The 21,468-nt window shown below is 27.4% G+C and overlaps 1 protein-coding gene across 1 annotated transcript in view; it reads left to right on the forward strand.

Moving 5' to 3' along the window:
* LOC129972330 (inactive dipeptidyl peptidase 10-like) overlaps positions 1–21,468 on the forward strand; it is a 475,818-nt gene that overhangs the window by 435,772 nt on the left and 18,578 nt on the right. The window contains exons 12-16 of the mRNA XM_056086431.1: positions 1,657–1,803; positions 4,800–4,879; positions 13,752–13,981; positions 15,080–15,178; positions 17,362–17,437. Coding sequence (XP_055942406.1) covers positions 1,657–1,803; positions 4,800–4,879; positions 13,752–13,981; positions 15,080–15,178; positions 17,362–17,437 — 632 coding nt within the window. The remainder of the gene's footprint in view (positions 1–1,656; positions 1,804–4,799; positions 4,880–13,751; positions 13,982–15,079; positions 15,179–17,361; positions 17,438–21,468) is intronic.

The raw sequence follows: 21,468 nt of genomic DNA on the forward strand, positions 1-21,468 counted from the left end.
TCTCATAAAAAATATAAACTAGGTGGCTACTAAATACGATAGCACTTTTTTAAAAAAATAACTATTTTTTTTTTATAAAACTAAACTTTTTTTCTCAATCATTTAATTCGCATCATTTTATAAATGCAAACGATTTTTTGCAAAATTTTAAATTATATTAATGATGAAAGCCAAAAGAATAATAGTCAAAGAACAATTCGATCTTAGTTTTTCTGCAGATAAAGTTTTTAAACAATGAAATGTTTTGGATTTGACAGGACATATATTTTAGGAACTATTCAGAATATTATTTGGAAACTAATGGCTTTAAGTAACGACTTAGGTATGGTCGTTCGTACTGAATTCGTACGACAATCCGAATTAATGAGTAAATCCGACAATCCGAAGAATGAGTAAAAGAATACGAAAAAAATACACAACGTCTTATAAATAAATGTAATGTAGAGGACAATGTGAAATTATTATCGCAAATGAAGATTTGGATTTTCGGCCTTATCATCTGTCGAAAACACAAAATTTCATTCATCATAATAACTTGTACAGCATTTTTTGCAAACCGGGGAAGTGGTGCAACCAAAACTTTTTCGCATACAGCCTAGCTCTTAAAGGTTTTTGAATTAAAAAATCTCATAAGGGGCCATCTATATATTGAAATAAGAACAAGCTTCAAAATTCCTAGTGGCATTACCCATTTTTTCTCGTCAAATTTTAAAACAACGTTATAAACCGTCCATAGGAATGAGGCTTCGTTACACTAGCGCAATTGGTTTCGAAATTATGAGCTAACGAAATTTTGACTTTCTAATGTTAAAATTAAATTTTGAACTTTTATTCTACCTTAAAAAGTAACATTGTTATTCATTTAAACTTTTTTTAATATAAGGTATTCTACATGTTTCCTACACATTTATTATTAAAAAATAATTTTTAATATGCAAAAAAAAATTAATTAGAACTTTACATTTTTTAATGGCAACACATTGAAAGAAATCGAAGAAAACCATTCTAAAGGGGCTTATATCGAAGAAAACCATTCTAAAGGGGCTATTTTATAATCATAGTATATAAACCAAAATTTGTACTCGGGTAATTTTTCCATGAGGGAGTATTCATAAGATCAGAAAAGGTTGTTGCTACTGGAAATTTTAAATATGTAGACAATTCCCTAATGAAAATTTTTTGTGCAGGATCTTTTAGCATTACTTACTGCATTTAAACTGGTACCTTTAGTTTTCACATACGATGATCGATAGAAGAATAAAACTTTCTGATTTTTTTCCACAACTGTACATTTATACTTGTAACCCAAGAAGCAACAAATTATGATTGTTTAGACGTACTAAACCCCGTGTTTTTGAAGATCAAAAGCTACTGCTTCCTCATGTTACTCGAGAAGGATGGAAAAGCGGCATATGGAAAACATATAAACTCCAGAATGGCTTAATCCAACGAATTAACTTATCTAATATTTAAAATGCTCCTACGCTGGCTTCCTTTAACATTGTTCTTATTAACTTCAAATCATGACATCGATCATTCATAAGCACTGCGATTTTATTTTGTAACCTCTACTAGCACGTTTTCGCAACCATCTTGATGATCCATCACAACAATACACTTGTTCATCCATTACGATTCTTGCATCTTTACTTGCAGCACAACCAAGAGGATGCAAATTACGGCTGGGTAGACATGTATGAAGCTCCAGTGTTTTCCAAGAATAAACGCTCCTACTTCCTCAGGTTACCCGTAGCGGATGGAAAAGCTGGGCATTTCAAGCATGTCGCCTCCTTTGATATGACCGTAAGTATCCAGGTATCATCATATTCTAGAAAAGAAAGATTTTTCTAAGTGCTCGTATAATGTTTCCATTACGAGAAGGCTGCCGTGGCATAAACATTAAGTGATATGAGGCAAGTCTAATTTGATAAATTGTGAATAGTCTATATTATAGCCTTATTCTTTCCTCCCTATCAATCTATCCGTTTCTAACTTTTCTTCCTTTCATCAAGTGTATTGTTGTAAAAATAGTCTGGTGGGTATTCGATGAATTTAGACCAATAAACCGTATAGTGAGAAACAATGTCTTATTTCACGAATATTCGAGAAAGCATGAAAAATAGGTGACAAAAACATACCAAAATCAATACTTGTAGAAATTAAGAATACAAACAGACAGCAAATCAGAAAACAATAGCAGCTTATTGAGATGAAGTATTAGCTCTACGAATACAAGAAAGAAATTCCTTTACAAAATTGAACTTTTCGAATTTATATAGATTTTCCAATAGTACTTGATGTCATATAGGATTCTCTGGAAAAATAGCCAGATATCGTTTCATAGAGATAGCGCTAAAATTCTTTTATTTTCCAGAACCTTTACTTTTGTCATCTGGACTTTGACCTAGCATTTTTTGTGTTTGTTTTCTTTTTCAACCATAAGTCTAGCATGGAAAGGAAAAGGTATTATAAATTAATAAGTGACTCGCCTTTCTCTTATTGGAAGTATTATACTATTAATGACTATGTAAAAAAAAATGTTAGTAGTAAATTTATCTTTCCACCTTTATTCTGTCATTGGGAGTTAGTTTTACCTTAAAATTGCATTAAAATTAATTATAAAACTTATATCGATTTATAATTTATTTGACTATCAAACCTGTTTGTAATAGAAAAAATTCAATTGACAGTGTTGCATTTTATAATTAAATCATCAACAACTAACTAAAATCACCTAATTTTCCACAAGCAATATAGTTTAAAATCGGCTTCATATTTTTACTTTATATGCTACAGATATAACAGAAATGAGAACATTCGCGTTTAAGAAAAACTAATTTACACTCGGATGTTCTAAGTTCAAAATGAAAAAATACCAAAAAAAATTGAGAAACAACAGTTTGAATAAGCAGAAAATGGATTCTTTTAACCTTCTTGTATAATGTTCTGATATGAAAAACATATTAATTTCTGCCTGTATAATAAAATAAATCTGTAAGTAATTCAATGCAAAAAAAAATCGTTGCATTTTAATCGCTTATTATATGTATTAAAGGGAGTCTTCAAAATATTCTTTCATGTATAATTATTTTTTAACTCATTCTGGATGAACTCTAAAACTATTTATTAATAATTTTGGATAAAATATTTGCCTTTGATAAAATATTTGTAGAAACGCATCTCTAAATAATTCAAATTTCTTTCATCTTTAAAGAGAAAAAATATTTTTGAATTGAAAACATTTTTTGTTATAAATTTTAAGAAAGTAATCATTCTGAAAAGCTAGAATACCGTTTATTAATATCTGATAGTACTGTTCGCTGTATGTTTGTTCATTAAAAGCTTTAATAAAAATTTCATCATACTTGATTTTGCTGACATATCATAAATTAGAAATATTTACTATCTTAAACAATTCCATATCATTTTTATTCAGTTTATAATGTCTTAATAATGACATCTGATCTGTTTTGTTACAGAAGTGATTTTTAATTAAAAAATTAAATCCGTTACATTTTGTATTTATGCTTTTAAATAGAAATATTATTAATTATCATATGCAGTTTCAAATTAAATCTAGTATATTTTAACATTTAAGAGTTTGCAAAGAATTTCATTCCGCATAATAATATCTGCAGTTGTTATCTTATAGTAACTTAGCAGCAAATAAAATATGAATATCTTTCTTTAAATGGGTTTCACCTATCTTACTACAGAATTAAAAGTGCAATCTGCAAAAGAATTGCATGGTCCTAAAGATTCTATATTCATCGGAGTCATTTATTATAGATTCCCGTAATAGGGTTTTTCCATGTTTATATGGTAATATAAACAGTTATTCAAAAAAAAAATTACAGATATCCTTAATCAGCTATTTTTCTTCGGTAATTATTAATGAATTATTGCTTCTTTTTTTTTTTTTTTTTTTGTGCGCAAATGTAATGAACATAAAATTGTCGGATTACAGCTAACATCTTTCACGCTCTCACACACTGAAAGAAAAAAAAACGAACATTTTTAAATATTCTTTCGTGAAATATTTATGGGTAATAAATTTCAAAGATTTTTGCTTCAAATCAATTTTTGAATTTTTAGAACATGATGAACGATTCCTACTACTGATACAATTATTTCATTATACAATTTGGTTGGAAAAAGATACACATTTCAATCAGTAGTCAAATATTCCAAAAATGGTTTCATTTTCATGAAATAATTAATATATTTTTTCCTTATAACTATTTTTGATAATGTCAAATAAAAATAACTTCTATTTTCATCAAACTTATCGTACTAAAAAAATTGCTAAATATATATATATATTTCTATTTCAAACATCGTATTTTATCCCCTCAAGTTGTATAGCTTATTTAATGTACCCAAATAGCAAACTAATTTCTATAAATTAAATTTTCAAAATATACAAGCATTAGATAGAATTGTTCAAAATAAAAATTATCTATTTTTGCTTCTTCTTCTTCTTCTTCAAAAAAAAAAAAGGTAATTTTTTCATCAATCTACAATTTTTACATTGATTAAAAAATAAATATAATCAACTACTTACATAAGACAAATAAAATTAGCTGTTTTCTTAGGTAGTAATACATTTAGATTATAACTAAGATGTGTGCACATAGCTGTGTATTAAAAAAGTACCGTCATTGTAACAAATGCATGCAAGTTGTAAGAACTCAGCGCCTTTATTTGTGCATTTTTTTATTGTGAATTGCTTTTTCTCATTTTGATGTTGTACATAATTTTTGTTGTTCATGTGTGGAAAGTGAATGTGTTTTGTGCAGAGTGACCGCAAGGACTTCTTGACCCATGGCAGCTATGACATCACTAGAATATTGGCCCACCTCGAAGAGGATCATTCCGTGTGAGCTCTCTGCCGTTATCATCCGCATGATTGGTCCGTTTTCCCCCGCACAAGGCTCCTGCCCCTCCCCACCCCACAATCTCGTCCACATATGCATCCTTCGAATTCCTTGTTGCATGCTTCTTCGCACATAGCTTAGTTTGTCTTGTTCTTGATTAATGTGTTATGTGCAACCAGCATTTCTTGTTTTTGCAGTTTTAGCATCGCTTCTTAGAAATGTGGTAGTATTAGAAGAACAATACAACGCTGTATCTTTTTTGCTTATAGAAATGTTCATGTTTTTTTTATTATTAATTTAATTTTAACTCGATTAACATTTAATGATGAATATTTGAATTTTTTTAAATTAATGAAATGTATTAGTAGAATCTTGTTTTAGCAATTTTAGGATGGCTTCTTGGAAATGTGGTTCTACAAAGCATTAGAAAAAAGATACAGTGCTGTATCTTATGAATGTTCGCATCTTTTATTTGATTTAAAATATCGATTAATATTCAGTTAATAAATGAAATTTATTAGTAGGATCCATAGGTAAAGATATTCCAATCCATTCTTCGTTTGAAGCTTTTCTTCAAAAATCTTAGAAATTTTTTTACAGCTAGAAAAACCAATATTTCAATTTTTTTTTTATATTAATTAAAGTTATTAATACAATACTGACAGATATTATAGATTTTTCCAAATCAACCTTCCTTTAAAAATCATGAAAAAAAAATGTTCAATTTTGGGGAAATGATAGATATTTAAGCTTATTTAATTGACAAAATATAATAGTACAATACCGATAGGTATTGATAGGCATCATATTCCTAATCAACTATCCCTTAAAATCCCTCCCATTGACAATTCAGAAAAAAATTTTAGTTTAACCTTTTCTCTAGGGCCGTGAGAAGTATGCTTCCCACCAAATTTAACAATCTTTGTATGAAATGATGTAGGTTGGCATAAGTTCTGACACATTTTTTTAGAAAAACAGAAACTTAGATGCTTCAGTTCTTTATCTCACACAAAATGATGTGTCTTGATTTGTTGCTTAATTATTAATGAACCAAATGAATTAATGAATCAAATTAAATTTATCTAATAAGCTAAATGAATTCCTTTTCTTATTCTAATTTGAAGCCAAAAAATATTTAAACATAATATTGCTAGAAAAAAATGGCCCTTTAAAGGGTTAAGGAAAATAATAAGTATTTGAAAGTTTTTAAATTAATTAAATTTGTAAGTACTATATTTGCAGGTAGGTATGAGCAGATATTCCATATGAACTTTGATTTAAAATCATTAAATATTTTAATTTCTTAATAAAAGATAATTAATTTTAAGAAATTAATGAATCTATTAATTTCTTCATAATTAATTTGTATATGCCTCTTTATGTAGAGTGGTAGTTAACTAACAAAACTCGAAAAAAGCAACATCATCAACAAACAGATATTATAAGTTAAATTTTAAAAATATTCTAAGAAATAATTACGAATACGTTTCTTTAATTTCTATATAAAAATTCTCATTAGAAAATGCTTATTAGGAAAATAGAATTGGAAGATAAATATAAAAGAATTATAAACTGATTTTCTTACAGTACAGTTTAAAGTAATTAATTACAACCACAGCCTTGTAAATTCTTTCAATAAAATAAATTAGAGATGTAAATATAAAAATATTATTCATTTACTCAAAACTATTATTTAAAACCAGAAAATGTTCCGCTCTGATATGAAAAAAATTCTTTATCTTAATGAAGATAAATACGTTTCTTGAATGTCCAACTATTGTTGAATGTTTCAAACCTTAAATAAATAAGTTAATTACCTAGATTTCTTATACCACATTGTGAAAATTAATTAGCTATTTGCAGGAGACATTAGGAAAAGCAGACCTTAAGGGAAAAATTCACTAGTTAATAAGTCATTGTTTAATAGCATTCGATTGAAACAAATCACAAAAATAAAAAAGATCTTCATTTAGTTGATGAAAAAGAAACTTGTTCTGTTAGACAAACATAAAAGAGATGTCTAAACCTAATGAATTGTTTATTTCAAGAGTTTTCGAATCAAAGGAAATGTAGAATAACATTCTAGAGTACCGTACTGATCTCAAAATTAGATTATCAGAATTCTCGAACATAATATAAAGGCTAACATTATCAGGCAATCTATAGAATGAAGGAAAATTACAAAAAAAAATCAAAGAAACCAATTCTCACACTGATGAGGGAAATAAAATTTTTAATGAGTGATTTTTTTAAGAATGCTGTTGTTAATTATTGGGTTTAAATTTCAATATCAAATAAATATATATTTAATTTCCAAGGATATGACAAATTATAAATGGAATAGAAAAAGTCATGCATTGATACAGTTTTCATTTAATATTATTATTATATGGAATTATAACTATTTATAACACTAAGAATATCAATTTCCAAAATAAATTATTAAAAAAAAGAGCTATCATTCTTATTTTTGAAGCTTGAAAAGTTGTATGCATATGAAAAAAACAGAATTTAATATAATTGGTGTTCAAAAATATCGTCTGCAAAATAGTTTTAATGTTCATTCAAGAAAGCGATGCTTCTATTTCACTAGTTTTGATTCCAAGTAGACTCAAGAGCAGACAACATAAAGCAGCTTTCTAACTTTTATCTAATTATCTAAAATTATATAAATCTAATACCTATCTTTTATCTAATTATCTAATTTTTTCTAAATTATCTATATATATAAAATTTTATACTTAGAATAATACTCTAAGTTAAAGTATATTTTTTATGAAATAATTGTATTTTATTTAAAATATTGTATAGGTTTTATTACATTAATTATTCGATATAACATATCCATGCTAAAAAATATATAGAAAAAAGCATTTTAAATACAACAGAAGTAAAAATATGATTAGAATTTGTATCTAAACGGCAACAAGGATAAAGAATTATTTAAGATCACAATCGGGACAATTTAAATAAAATGGTTTAAGTATTTCATTGATAGAATCTTAAATTTTAGAAAACATTGATCAGACCAAAATGGTTGATAAATTTGTCATAAATAAATGGCGTAAAATATTCAAACATGTATATTTATATCAATCAAATAAATTATATATTTAGATGATACAAAATATAAAATTTACAACATTTTATTATTTGAATAATATTTTTCATATAATATAAATAAAACAAATATTTTTGTATCAAATAGATAAATATTTTAAATAAAATTCATTTAAATATTCTATATAGTATTTTGGTCTTAAATAAATATGTAGATAAATACTTTTTTATATTGTAACCTTTAAAATTTATCATGTTATATCATTAAAGAGTGCAGTAGCTGGTATACCAAGCCCAATTTTGAAAAGGCGCCGATTTCGAAATTATAAATCTTCTATCAGAAACTGATGACTTTTTAATTTTCAGTTATTTTGTCATTAGGTAGATATTTTCGTTGGGGTTTAGGCATTCTAATTCTCCCATATTACCCAAGCTCAATTGTAATTCTCCCATATTACTGCACCTGCGAGTAATACTCTGAGCCATTGAAAATTTACCACGAAAATCATGCTGAGTAATGATATTATAGACAATTGCGAGAACTAGCTTATAAAATGTATCATTAAATATTATTTTCCCTTTTTTAGCAAAAGAGCTTCAAAAATGGCACACAACAACCATCTATTTGTCATCATCTAAATCTTTAAAATTTTTCCTTTGCAATTCTTATAATATTCTTTATTTTATATCTTTTATTTCCTTTTTAAGTAAAGAATTCGTAAATATAGTATTTAATTATAAATAAACCGGTATCTTAATAACATTAATAAAACTATAACTAATAGAATATGCCTCATTTATACCGAATTTTAATTCCTTCATAAGTATAGAATAGGATGTGCTCTCTTTAATTTCTGATAATCGCCACTCTAAAATTATTTTCAACATATTGGCTGCCGCGTGAATCACCTGTGATTCGCACCTACTTTGTAATAGAGTAATCCTTCCATATTGCAATTAAACTATAAGAAATAAAACAAATAATATAAATAAATAGTGTACTTCAAAATTCTTTTCAGCACGTTGGATAACACGTGAATCGCCTGTGATTCACACCGGCTTGTGTTAAGATTATCCCTTTCATATTACAATTAAGGAACTGTCACAAATGGAACAAGTAACATAAATAGTGTACTTCAAAATTCTTTTTTACATATCGGATGATATGTGAATCGTCTGTGATTCACGGCTACTTTGTATTTGAATTATCTCTTTCATATTACAGTTAAGAAAGCAAATAAGGGGTAATCTAATTAGATAATTGCGAATCGCATACCTCAGTCATGATAGCAAACGTGTTAAATTAGACAAAAATTGTTAAAATCCAATATAACCGTTATCACTGTTATAACATTCATATTACTTTGGAAAATGTTTACTATTTGGATATTTTTATTAGAGCTAACATATTTAACTTAGTGTAACTAATTGCAGTAATTTAGCATCCTAACAGAAATGTTACCTTTAAAAATCATTATATAAAACCGTAGTTTAGTGTTTTTATTTCATGTAGCTTAATGCATAATCGTGATCTCGATTTTCACGATTTCGAATTGGAAAAAGATTTATGTTTGTTGATCTTTTTGAACGATAAGATTTTATCACTTGAGAGCCACTCTAGTAAAAGCTTTTGCATGTTTCCGAATGTCCATGATTGTACTGTACGTTCTTCTTTTTGCCGTGTTTTGCCATTCTGAGTTTATACTCTTGTGTTTGATGTAGCACTTTTGAAACAAGATTTAAGAAAAGGATTTTGTTTTAATATTAGAGTGTCAGCTAAAGTATTATGTGTAATGGAAAGATCTGGAGTTGCAGTTCATATTTTATATTTCAGTTTAAAATATATGAAGGTTGAATACTGGAATATGATACAATTCAAATATTTAAAAAAATTATTAAATTATGTTGAAAGAAAACAGAATTTGTATAATTGATTTCAAGTTCCTTGATAGTTGATTTTACATTTAGCGAAATGGTCTTATATTTTCAAATTAAAAAGCAAAATTTGATTTCTATTTTTCTTCTAATATATGGATTTGAGTAGAATGTAATAAAAACAATCTAAACTGAATCAAATTTATTTTGGCGAAAAACTTTCTTTTGAAAAAAAACCTTCCAAAAAATTTTATTTATTTTATTTTATTTATTATTATTTATGTTGTAAAAACATTTTCTAGAAAGCAAAAAGAATCTATAATAATTTACTTTTTAGTTATTTTTTTAAGAAAAATTAGGTGAAGCTTCAAAGAAAGTTCCGAAAATCTAGTGCAAGACTCAAAGTTTTTGCGTGATTTCGATATAAATTATTTTAAAATAATGAATGCAAAACTAATTATATTAAATTCACAGTTTTTCCATAATAATTTCTTAAGTCCTGTATACAATAATATTGCATATGTAAAAAAAATTATTTTTGGACTTAAGAATGTATGTAACTTTATCAAGATCACTAATTTTTCCTTTATATCTATTGAAAGAAACATTGGTGAAGCCTAAAGATGACAAAATATCTGCACGTTTTACAGATTTATAGTTAATTAGGTATAATAGGTTCGTGCTTAATTACAAACATTACAATTTTAAACTATAAAAGAATTTCAAGAGAATCCCTGTATTATCAACAAAGATTAATTAGCATTAGATAGATAATTATTCTTAACTGTAAAAATAAAAAGTAGGAACTTCCATCTAAATACTTTTAAAATTTATAAAAATGTATGAAAATAAAATAAAATCTAATCTACAATGTGGTCAGTTTTGTGTAACCGAAACTATTAATCATTCTAAACTTAAAATTCTGAAAGTCAAATGAAATTTAAAGAAGGTTTATTCATAATATTATACCGATAAATTTAGCGTTCTTAAATTCGTAATTTGCACAAAATAAACGTAGCTAACATCATATAATTTCGCAATTTATACGGTGCATTTCTTATCCACTCTTAAATACTATAAATTGTGGTACGTGAACTCTTTCATGGGTATTTTAAATTCAGTTGACGATTTTCGATTCAAAATTCAATTTACTGAACTAAATTTCATTTCCTTACGTTCCAAGAGAAAAGCTGGGTTAAAAAAAAAGTATTCACTGACTTCTTATTGGAAGTGCGTTTTTTGCATCAATACATTTACAAATATTATTACAGAAGATTACTAAGAAATGTCTGGTTTAATTTTTATTTCGCTTCGTCATTTTTTATAGTGTAGAAAATTTAATTTAATTTTTTACAGTTTTCAAAAAAATATGTATTTAAATATATAAAAACGGTTTTCTAGTTCACAGCCATTCTTTAATATAAATTCATTTGAATTTCGAATATTATGTAAAATAGGCTTTATTAATACCAAACCAACTTGAAGAATACAAATGTTAAATGGAATCATATTTTATTCGTGTAAATAGTTACCACTTAATGTAATTTACGTTTAAACAGGGCTTTGGCCCCCTCGAAGTTTATGCACTCCTATTACAGTCATTGTAAAGTTATTAGGTTGATTATTATTATTTGTTGAATTTTGATATGTGACATGAATCATTTTTAGTACATGTTGTAGTTAGTACATGTATCTAATAGCAATTTAAATTCATAAATAATAAATTTAAAATGATTTAAATCGGCAGTTCAGATGAACTCAAACATCATTCTTCTAAGTGAACGATAATTTGGGTATTTTAAAATAACAGATAAGTATGCAGTTAGGTACCTGAGTCAAAGCGTATATGAGCCAGAATAATAAAAATTTTTGAAAATATTCCAAGTTTTATTTAGTTTAGTTATTCTAACATACTATTAAAAAGCAACACAATGGCTACTTTGTGATGGGCTTCTACAGTTTAATCGCGGTCTGATGACGAGGACGATACCTAAACTGGCACCTCTCTCCAAACTTCCGCACCATATCAACGGGAGGACGTTTGACCCAAGTAGTCATATTTAACGTGCACCAAACCTGCATACATGGTGGAGCTTTGATGGAATAGGTTCTCGAACTTGAAGCCTTCCGGCCTTGAAGTCACGACCTTATCACTAGATCAATACGGGTCACCTTATCACTAGAACATTCCAAACTCAAGAGTTGTACAAATTTTAAAGTTACTTAAAACAAAACTATCCTCATTATAGCTAAATCTACTTAAATAATCTTTGTCTTTATACTTTGTAAGGGCTTTCCGTAATTCGGAGAGCCAGTTAGGATACTAATATCCGATTCAAAAGCGAAATATTTTATTATTATTTTGCTACTATTTTGTATTATTATGTAAAGTGCTATATATTTTTATTGTCATTTTCTGGAATACCTTTAATCCCATATTAATTTATTTTTTTTCTTTTATTAGTGTCTAATTTTACCTCGTTATTTCGATTTTTGCAATTTATAGTCTGCTGAAATGCATTCTGTTTATGTGTCGAGTAATTATTAATATTTTTTAAAAAAATTTATTGCTGCGTAAAGCTTTTTGCATGCTGCATGAAAACGTTCCACTTGTCTTCATTTCAAAATGTAATTGTCTAAAATGGCGGTGATAATTCAAACTTCAACGAAATTCAAATCGCCCGAATTTGCTTTTAGCTCATAAACTTTTACAAAAAAAATCCATATTACCGTCAGATTTTCTTTAAAAAAAAATGAACTTTTTCTTTAATATCGTAATAACATTTCCTTCAATAGACACCTGTGGAAATTTTAAGATTGAATTCAAAACGTTTATAGCCTAAGATTGGCAAAAATAGAATTATTAAAATTTTAAACCTTATAATACAATTAGTATTAACAAGAAAATATATTATTTCTTTTTCATATTTTCGAATTTTATTTTTTGAACCATTTATAAAAAATGCTTTTTAAAATACGTAAAATCTGTTTACCGATGAAATCTGTTTACCGCATTTTTTAAATATTTTAAGTATATTTCGGCATTGATTATTATCATAAAAATTTCAACTCCATATACATTTATTTAGAAACTAAAGCTTTACATATAATATTGACTAAATCTCTTTAGTAGTGTATCAAGAATATATTACATTTGAGGCCAAGTATTTTTCTCATCTCCTTTCATCATATTTAATATCATGGACGAAGATAAAAAGAACTATTATTTTGGCTTCGCAAATATTCCAGATCCTATATCCATCTACTTTCGTGCCACTACTTTACTACAATTTAATGTGAGAAAAACGAATGATGATGATGTCGTGTCAGCATTACCACGGAAAGGGGGTGCAGTAGCTTCTGAGGGTAAAGGCCCCTGAGCACCCGAGAGCAGAAGTCTGACTTCTAGCTCATATGAAGACGAAACTCACACATTCGCTTGCACAACCCCTTTTTACAGGGGGGCACATTCACACACCTCACAGACAGAACACTGATGAACAACAACCATTCCCGAACCAGGATTCGAACCCGGGACGCCCAGATCACGGGAAAGATGTGTTACCCCTATGCAAGGACGCCGGCAGAAAAAGGAATAAATTTATTTAACAAATATGACATATTATTATGTAATTTTGTTTAGTGCTTGCATGCTATTCATAGGATTTAACACGGGAAGACATTTTATTCCACACATTTTATCACATTTGGCTTTAGAAAAACTAAACACACTTCAATTTTGTCATCGCTGAAACATCTATTCCATCGTTACCCTTTTCTTTTTCTCATCATTATTTCAATCCACTCCATATTTTTCTATTTCTTTTATGCTTGATTGCATGTTCTTCTTTTTATTTAACTTTTCTGAATTTAATAAAATACTCAAAAATAGCTCAAAGAGTAGCATTCCTTTGACTTAACTCTTGTTTTCCCTTTCAGATATTACCTGACCACACTGTATGGATTTCCCGAGCAGAGACACCTGTATGCTGTGAAAGACCTCACCTCCGATCACCCTCGTGAACAGAGATGCCTTACTTGCAGCCTAGACGAGGACTGCCTCTACTTTAATGCCTTGTTCAGCAACGAAGGTCATTACTTCGTACTCGAGTGTCTAGGCCCTGGGGTACCTAGGATTGAGATTAGAGAAACTTTGTCTAATGCTCTAGGTATGTGCAGTGAGTAAAGAAATGCCATTTGAGATTACTGATGTAATCATTTAAAGCAAACCAAAATTCACAGTGTGAGGACACAGAATTTTTGATGCTTGAATTTTTTTTATTAAGTTCTCGTAGAATGAATTTCAAAGATAAAAATCTCCAAGGCGCATTTAAATATTACGAATATTCTTATGTGAATTGAAGTAATGCATTTTCTAAGTAAGATGTGTCATATATTTAAAAAGTTAAATCAATGAATAGATGAAAAGATTAGGTGAAATTTTTAAGAATTAGATATATGGATTGTGTTTAGAATTAATACTTAGAAGTGATTTTTCACTCATTTTGTTTTATAAAGTGAGCACATTTAAAACGAAAACTTTATTCAGTGTTTAAACCCGCGTTATTCAAATTAAAAAACAAAATAGGTAAAATGATAATATTGTGTCATATATTTAGAAAGTTAAATCAATTAATAGGTGAAAGGATTAGTTGAATTTTTTAAGAATTTGATACATGAATTGTGTTTAGAATAAATACTTAGAAGTGGTTTTTCATTCATTTTCTTTTAGAAAATGAGCATATTCAGTGCAAAACTCGACTCAGTCTTTTAACATACATCATTTAAATTTAAAAGAAAATAAGTAATCCAGGAATTCTTCAAGCATCCGTTTTTGAAGCTAGGCCTACAAAATGCCTATTCTAAATTAGGCATGTAAATAAAAAGATAGCACCCATTTTATTGCCCACTACGATTGTTTTTTCAGTAATTCTGCAGATATCAGACCAGGAGATTGGCGAAATGACAAAGAATCATTTTTAAAAATATATCCTAATTATTATTTTATCTTTAACTATTGAAGGCATCCAAACACCAGTAAAAGATTTCTCATAACTTAATTATGTTTCACTACCATATACAATATATATTTTCTTAGAATTTCATCAAAATTTTAAATACTGAATCTGATGAATTGAATTAAATATTGTATTCACAGCTACCAATTCATTTTACTATCATTTCTATTCGAAATACAAAGAATCTATTTATTTCACGAGTAAATGACACTATCGAAAATGTTATATTGAAGCAAGCTTCTTTTTCAGTTGAAGTATTGGATACGAACAACGACTTGGAGGAAGCGCTAGCAGATAGGGCCCTACCTCAAATCGAAACGTTTAAAGTGCCTTTGAAAGGAGGATACAGTACGTATGCTTTCAATTTATTTATCTTCTTATACCTTGTTTAAAAGAATCTTCAACACTTCAAATAATGAGAATTTTTTTTTTTTTTTTACTTTCGTTGTATAATATTGGACGCTTACTTTAATCACTATTTATATACAAAAAAATGCAGCTTACGAAAGTGAATGCTACAATTTAAATTCAGTTTGTTGGATTACTGAATCTAAAATGATTCTGCTAGTATTCCATTAGAACATCGGAATTAGTTTCAATTTTAATAATAATTAAAAATGTTATGCAATTTATCCGGTAGATGCACGGTGACTATAGTTCAGCAAACTGAATAATAGAAAATAATGTTATATTCCAGAAAAGATGAAATAGAGATAACAAAAATATAATCGAAATATGCATAAATAACAGCATTTGTAGAAACTAAAAATACACAAGTAAACAATGCTGCTAGTTAAATAGAGTTAATAACATTCAACGTCCACAGCCTTTCCTATTCAATCTATTGTCAAAACTCCAGAAAGATTAACTCTTGTGAATGCCTTAGCTTTGTATAATTTCCATACTTTGCATGAAATTACATGGAACTCTGAAAAATAATCACCAGATCAAAGTTTCATTTAGATAAGGTCATAATTTTTACATTTTTGTCACAAAGTCGGGAACGAATTGTTTGATCATCCATTCAGCTTTCGTTAAGAATCTTTCTAAATTTTTTTCCAACCATAAGACTGACTTGGCAAGGAAATGATATTATATATTCATAAAAGTATTTTTATCAGATTTATAATTAAAAACCATTTAAAACGAAAACATGAAAATGAGGAATCATCTGTAAGGAAGTCAATCACTCGCTTTCTTCTCCAAATCCATATTTAATTTTTAATTAAATATGTATTTTTAATTAAATTATTTTAATCTATAGGATATGCGCATAATGGAGGATTATCAGTACCAGCAATTTCAATTTAATCATTTAGTTTAATGCAAAATAATTATGGTTAAAAAATGGAAACTTTGCTATTTAGAACACATTTAAACAATTAGAATATTAAAATCAGTCTAAGCACTAATAAAACTAAATGATTAAAATCAACTTAACTAAAATAAGTTTTCAAGAAGTTAAAATTAACTAAAATTACGGCAAAGCAAGAAACTTTTTATGCTTCTATAATTTCAATAGCCTTTATTTAAAATTAAGAATTTATTAGTCCCAAATTATAATAAATTTCATTTGACATATCTGATTCATTAAATTATTTAGAATGTACTTAAATAACTTAGAATAATAATCAAATATAAATATTTAATAATCAAAACATTTCGAATTAAATTATAATTACTTAATTAAAATTCTAATAAAAGAATTTTTTTTATTATTGCTCAATTTTTTTTGTTATAGTGCGAGGATTCTATTAGAAAACTGTACAATCATAAAATGAAATAGATTTTAATTATTGCTGTAATTAATCATATTAATGAGAAAATTATATCTTATGTCACTGTATCATATAATAATACTACAAAAAAGTCGAATTTTCAACAATATGAAATTTTTATATTAATCTATTGTGTAGTTTCTTTATATAATTTTTCTACTCGTCCATCTTTTGGATAAATAATATCTTACTCTTTTTTTAATTAATAAGCAAGGGAATTATAAATGGAATTTCAATTTAAAACATTTTTTTTTCCTCGATTTATATCATAATTCATGAAAAATTTACAAAATGATCCCTTTAAAAAAATTGATTGTAAACAAAATTATCATTTTTTTTATATCTTCATCCATTCTTTATATACAGCTTTTTTTTTTATAGAAATGGAACAAAGTTTCTTCCATGTTAAATTCCAGAAAGAATTTCTATACTAAACATCTCAAATTTCCAAAACCTACCTCTAATTTTGCTAGGCATTTAGAAAAACGAAGTAAGTAAACATGATGAATGCGTGGAATATAATTCAGCCATTTTTGTTTGCTTCTCCGCGATACAAAGAACGAAAAAAAAAAGCAGTTTAATCATCTCCTAGAATTTTTAATAGCCCCAAATGTCCCCCTCTTTTTAAATCTGCGTATCAGATTGAGGTGAAAATCCTAGTTAATTAACCGTATACATAACTAACGGGAAACCTGTCAGAACCAACTCTGTGATTAATTCAGTTTTGCTTTTTCTCTCTTTTTTTCATTCTAGAAGCAACGGTTCGTTTGTATCTCCCTCCGCCTTTGAGAGAAAACGAAATCATCAAATTCCCTATGATCTTACATGTGTGAGTATTTTCTTTTTCTTCAGTTTGTAGAACTCATTAATATAAATTACACATGAAGAAGATTTTGAATAACTTCTGATTCTTTTCCAGAATTATTTCGAGAAAGATACGAAAACAAAAATTAGCCGCAATTTGTCCGTACGTTATTCAAATGAAGCATTCGTTTTTGGTCTTTTTAGTTTATTACTTTTCAATTTGAATCTTATGAATATTTTTGATTCTAATTGCAACTATTCTTTAAATTGGATTTCTCATTCTCATTATTTTTGTCTTTCTTAATACCTAGATTCTTTGGTATCTGTATCGAATTAAATGGGTTTTTAAAAAGTGCTTATTTTCGATTCTTTAACATTTTATTTTTAATTTGGCAGTTCGTCTGGCAGACTTCAGTAGATTTATACAAATATTTATTAAGTAAATGATTGTTTCTTTAAAACTTTCTCAAACCGTGACTTCATATTGCCAATTGTCATTTCATAATCCCTTTCGAAAATAAAAATTTAAGAATCCAATGTACAAAGAACCAAACGATAAAATAAAATTTCAATAGATTAATCAACATAAGAAAAAATTCTAAAAAAAGATTATGTTCTTTAAACTATATGAAAACATTTGATGTGAATGGGTACTTTAGTATGGAGAGTTTTATTATCATGGTGCTGCCAACAGTCGAAACATTTTTTTAAAAATTTTGTAGACATTTGTATACTATGGATAGATACAAGTGTTGAAATATGTTACAAATGTTTCATTTCATGAAAAAAAATCATTAAATTTCAGCAAATTTTCATCTGAAAATAAAAAATTATAAATTTTTTAATAAAAAATCATTATTAGCGCATGATAAAAAATTTTAATAAATAAGTTACCATAAAAAAATATTTTTTTAAAATAAAATTCAGAGAATTGACTTTTAACTAATATTTTATATATATCTTTATATATATATTACAAATAAATTATGTGTAGAAAATTGAATGCTATTATATAATATCAAAATTTGCATCTGGTGTTTATGAAATAAATTTCAATTTTTCATAAACATCTTGTTTACTTATGAATCAATAAAAAAAAAATCTTTAGTCTTTTGTGTTCATGCTTCATTAAATTAGCATTCATTTATATACTGGGACGTATTGCTTTCCGAAAAAGTGAATATCGCTTTTTCATCTTAAGATGATTGAATTACTTTATTAGATAATCAATTTAAAAATATTGAATAGTCTATTTAAATTTATTATGAATCTTTTGTATTCTTTTAAATATATATTCCACGACTCATTTATCATATAAAAAAGATATTTTAAATCTTTAATCTCAAAGGAATTTTTGAAACTCATTCTTTCTTTAAATATTTCATTAAAACCATAATTAATATTTATAGAGTAATGAATATATATCATTTAATTAGAAAGTAAAATTATTTCTTTGCTACTCCAATCATTTATTTACTTTCACCAACGTAAAATGAAAAAATGTTAATACATATTACATAAAAGGAAATGTAATCTTTTAGGTAAGAAGGTGCTTTATTCTTTATGGCATAATGCCAGGATAATTCTGTGTCAACAACTTTTTATTACGAAATTTTATCACGTAAAGCATAAATTTTAAAAGCCATTCTTCATTTAATTTTCAATTAAGTCATACGGCGAAAGGTATTAGCATATGAATAGTTCATGGCCAAATGTTTGGATTTAGTTAAAAGAAACCAATGAGCCTTTTGTGCTTTTCAACCTTGCTGTTAAAAATTTATTTAAATGTTTCTAATTTACAATTCAAAAATTGAACAAACTGCAGTCCGTCCGTCATATGCCAGATTATTTATAAAAAAAGTAAAATTTTGATTTTTTTTTCCGTTAGTAGACTTAGAATTTTTTTCTGCATTGTGTTGCGAAAATTGCTATTTTTCAAAATGTATATTTTGATGTTCGTTCCCTGTTCCTTAATTACAATCATTAATTTTATTAAAAATGGAAATGTAAAAACTCTAAACAATAAAAATTTAAATTTAATTAAATAACCCTTTGTATTGAATTTACTATATTTTTTATTAAAAAAATTGAAAATGTTTTGAACAATGAAGAAAAAAGTTCTTTAGACGTAATAAATAAACTGAGAAATCTTAATCAAGTATATTTAAATTACAAATTTTGTTTACACTTTCGATTATAATTTTCACTTTCTATTTACCATAATAAACTCGGACCACAAAAAGTGCTTTATAAAGTATGCTTCAGCAAAAATAAATGCGCAATATTTCGTATAACTTTTTAAAAAATAATATTTTGAATAACATTAAATTTTAGAAAGTTTTTAAAATCTAATAAAGATTGTAAATAAATATATTAATTATTAAAAATAAAGTACTTGAATCGAATTATCATGTCTGTAAATTTAAAAGCTAAAAGTGAGCCATTTATCCCTCTTTTTACGCAAGCAATCCTATAACATTCTCAAGTATTTTATTGATTCTCAATTCAACTAATACAATGATATATTGATAAAACATGACGTTTCCCCTAAATAGATACTAGAAAAAAAGCAGTATAGAAGCTAAAAGTTATTTTTTACATTTCCAAAGCAGAAAAGGAAAATTTAACTCTCATTTACTAAACTAATGGATTTAATATTTGACCAAATAGGAGTAATATCCCCAAAAATTATTGCATACTCCCAAATAAAGATGTTATCTCTTTTCCAATAGCATAAAATTATGAGGTTTGAGCTATCCCATTAACGCCACGATAGCTTAGATTTTAAATTTTCAAAACCCTCTCATAAGCGTTTTGTATTTCTTAGAGTAGGAAGGAATAGGTATTTTGGAAATCTTTTTGTCAACAGATTGACACAAAACTACACATTTAATAACAAGATGGCATAAGAAATTTTATGGATCTAAGTCAAAGCTTTCTTTTTATTTTATAATTTATTTTAATTTAATTCTTGCATGAGAGTGTTCAAGCATAAAGACAGTCAACCCTTTTATGGATTTAATTAGGCCGGGATAGCCTGGTTGGTAGAGTGTTGGATTCGCGTCCCTTAGGTTGCGAGTTCGAACCCCGCCAGCCAAAGATTCCCCGCGTGCTTGGTGACTGACGCAAGTATAAATCTGTCGTGATCACAAAGTCCTCCATGTCGAGAGTAATACCACTGGGGGTACTGGATCAGGGGTGATCGTTCTTTGATTCAGGTCTAAATGACGATCTGCGGGTGCGTGAATGAAGTCCGCCCCGTAAAAAGGGTTGTGATGTGTGTGTAGCTAAGTCGTTCTCTTGGCCCTAGATGGCGCTACAGTAGAAACAAGAGACGCTCCCCCACCGGCTTAAAATCGCTGTCTTCGAAACAGCGGGCTTGTCCATAGCAAGTGCCATAAGAAACAATATGGATTTAATTTAAAATTTGGAGAGAATCTACACATTAGTGGCAACATTTGTGTACAGAAGCTTATCTAGCCTTTCGTGTTTTGCAACTATCGCCATTATTATTTGCATTATGAACGATAGATAAACTTTCAGTGAATGTACTGTCGAAATTGGATAGGAATCTACAAATTTGGTGTAAAGACCATATACCAAATTTTATCACTCTAGCTCAACGCCTATCTGTGCTATCGTGATCACACAAACAATCAGTTTCAAAATGATACTTTTAAGATTCAGACATAGAGATTCACAAAACTTCGATTCGAAGCAGTCGATTTCATGATTTGTAGATTATGATACTTTGTATACTTCGTCTACTCAAACCTTTCACGCATACTCTCTAATAAAAATGAATTTGTGTTTTTAATGCATGGTTTCCAGTCGATTAAAATCTACAACTGCAACCACAAAATCGCATACCAAATTTGATATATTTGTCAATGCGTTTTTTTTAATTATCACGTTCATGTACGTGCAGGAACAAGGATAGACAAACAATCTATCTCCTGACGCATTGATATTATGGATTCTAAATATATGTACTAAATTATATTTATCTTACTCTTTTAAGTTTTATAGATATCTTGTTCACTTACAGGCAAACCG

The sequence above is a fragment of the Argiope bruennichi genome, chromosome 6 (genome assembly GCF_947563725.1).
Source record: "Argiope bruennichi chromosome 6, qqArgBrue1.1, whole genome shotgun sequence".
Lineage (NCBI taxonomy): Eukaryota > Metazoa > Arthropoda > Arachnida > Araneae > Araneidae > Argiope > Argiope bruennichi.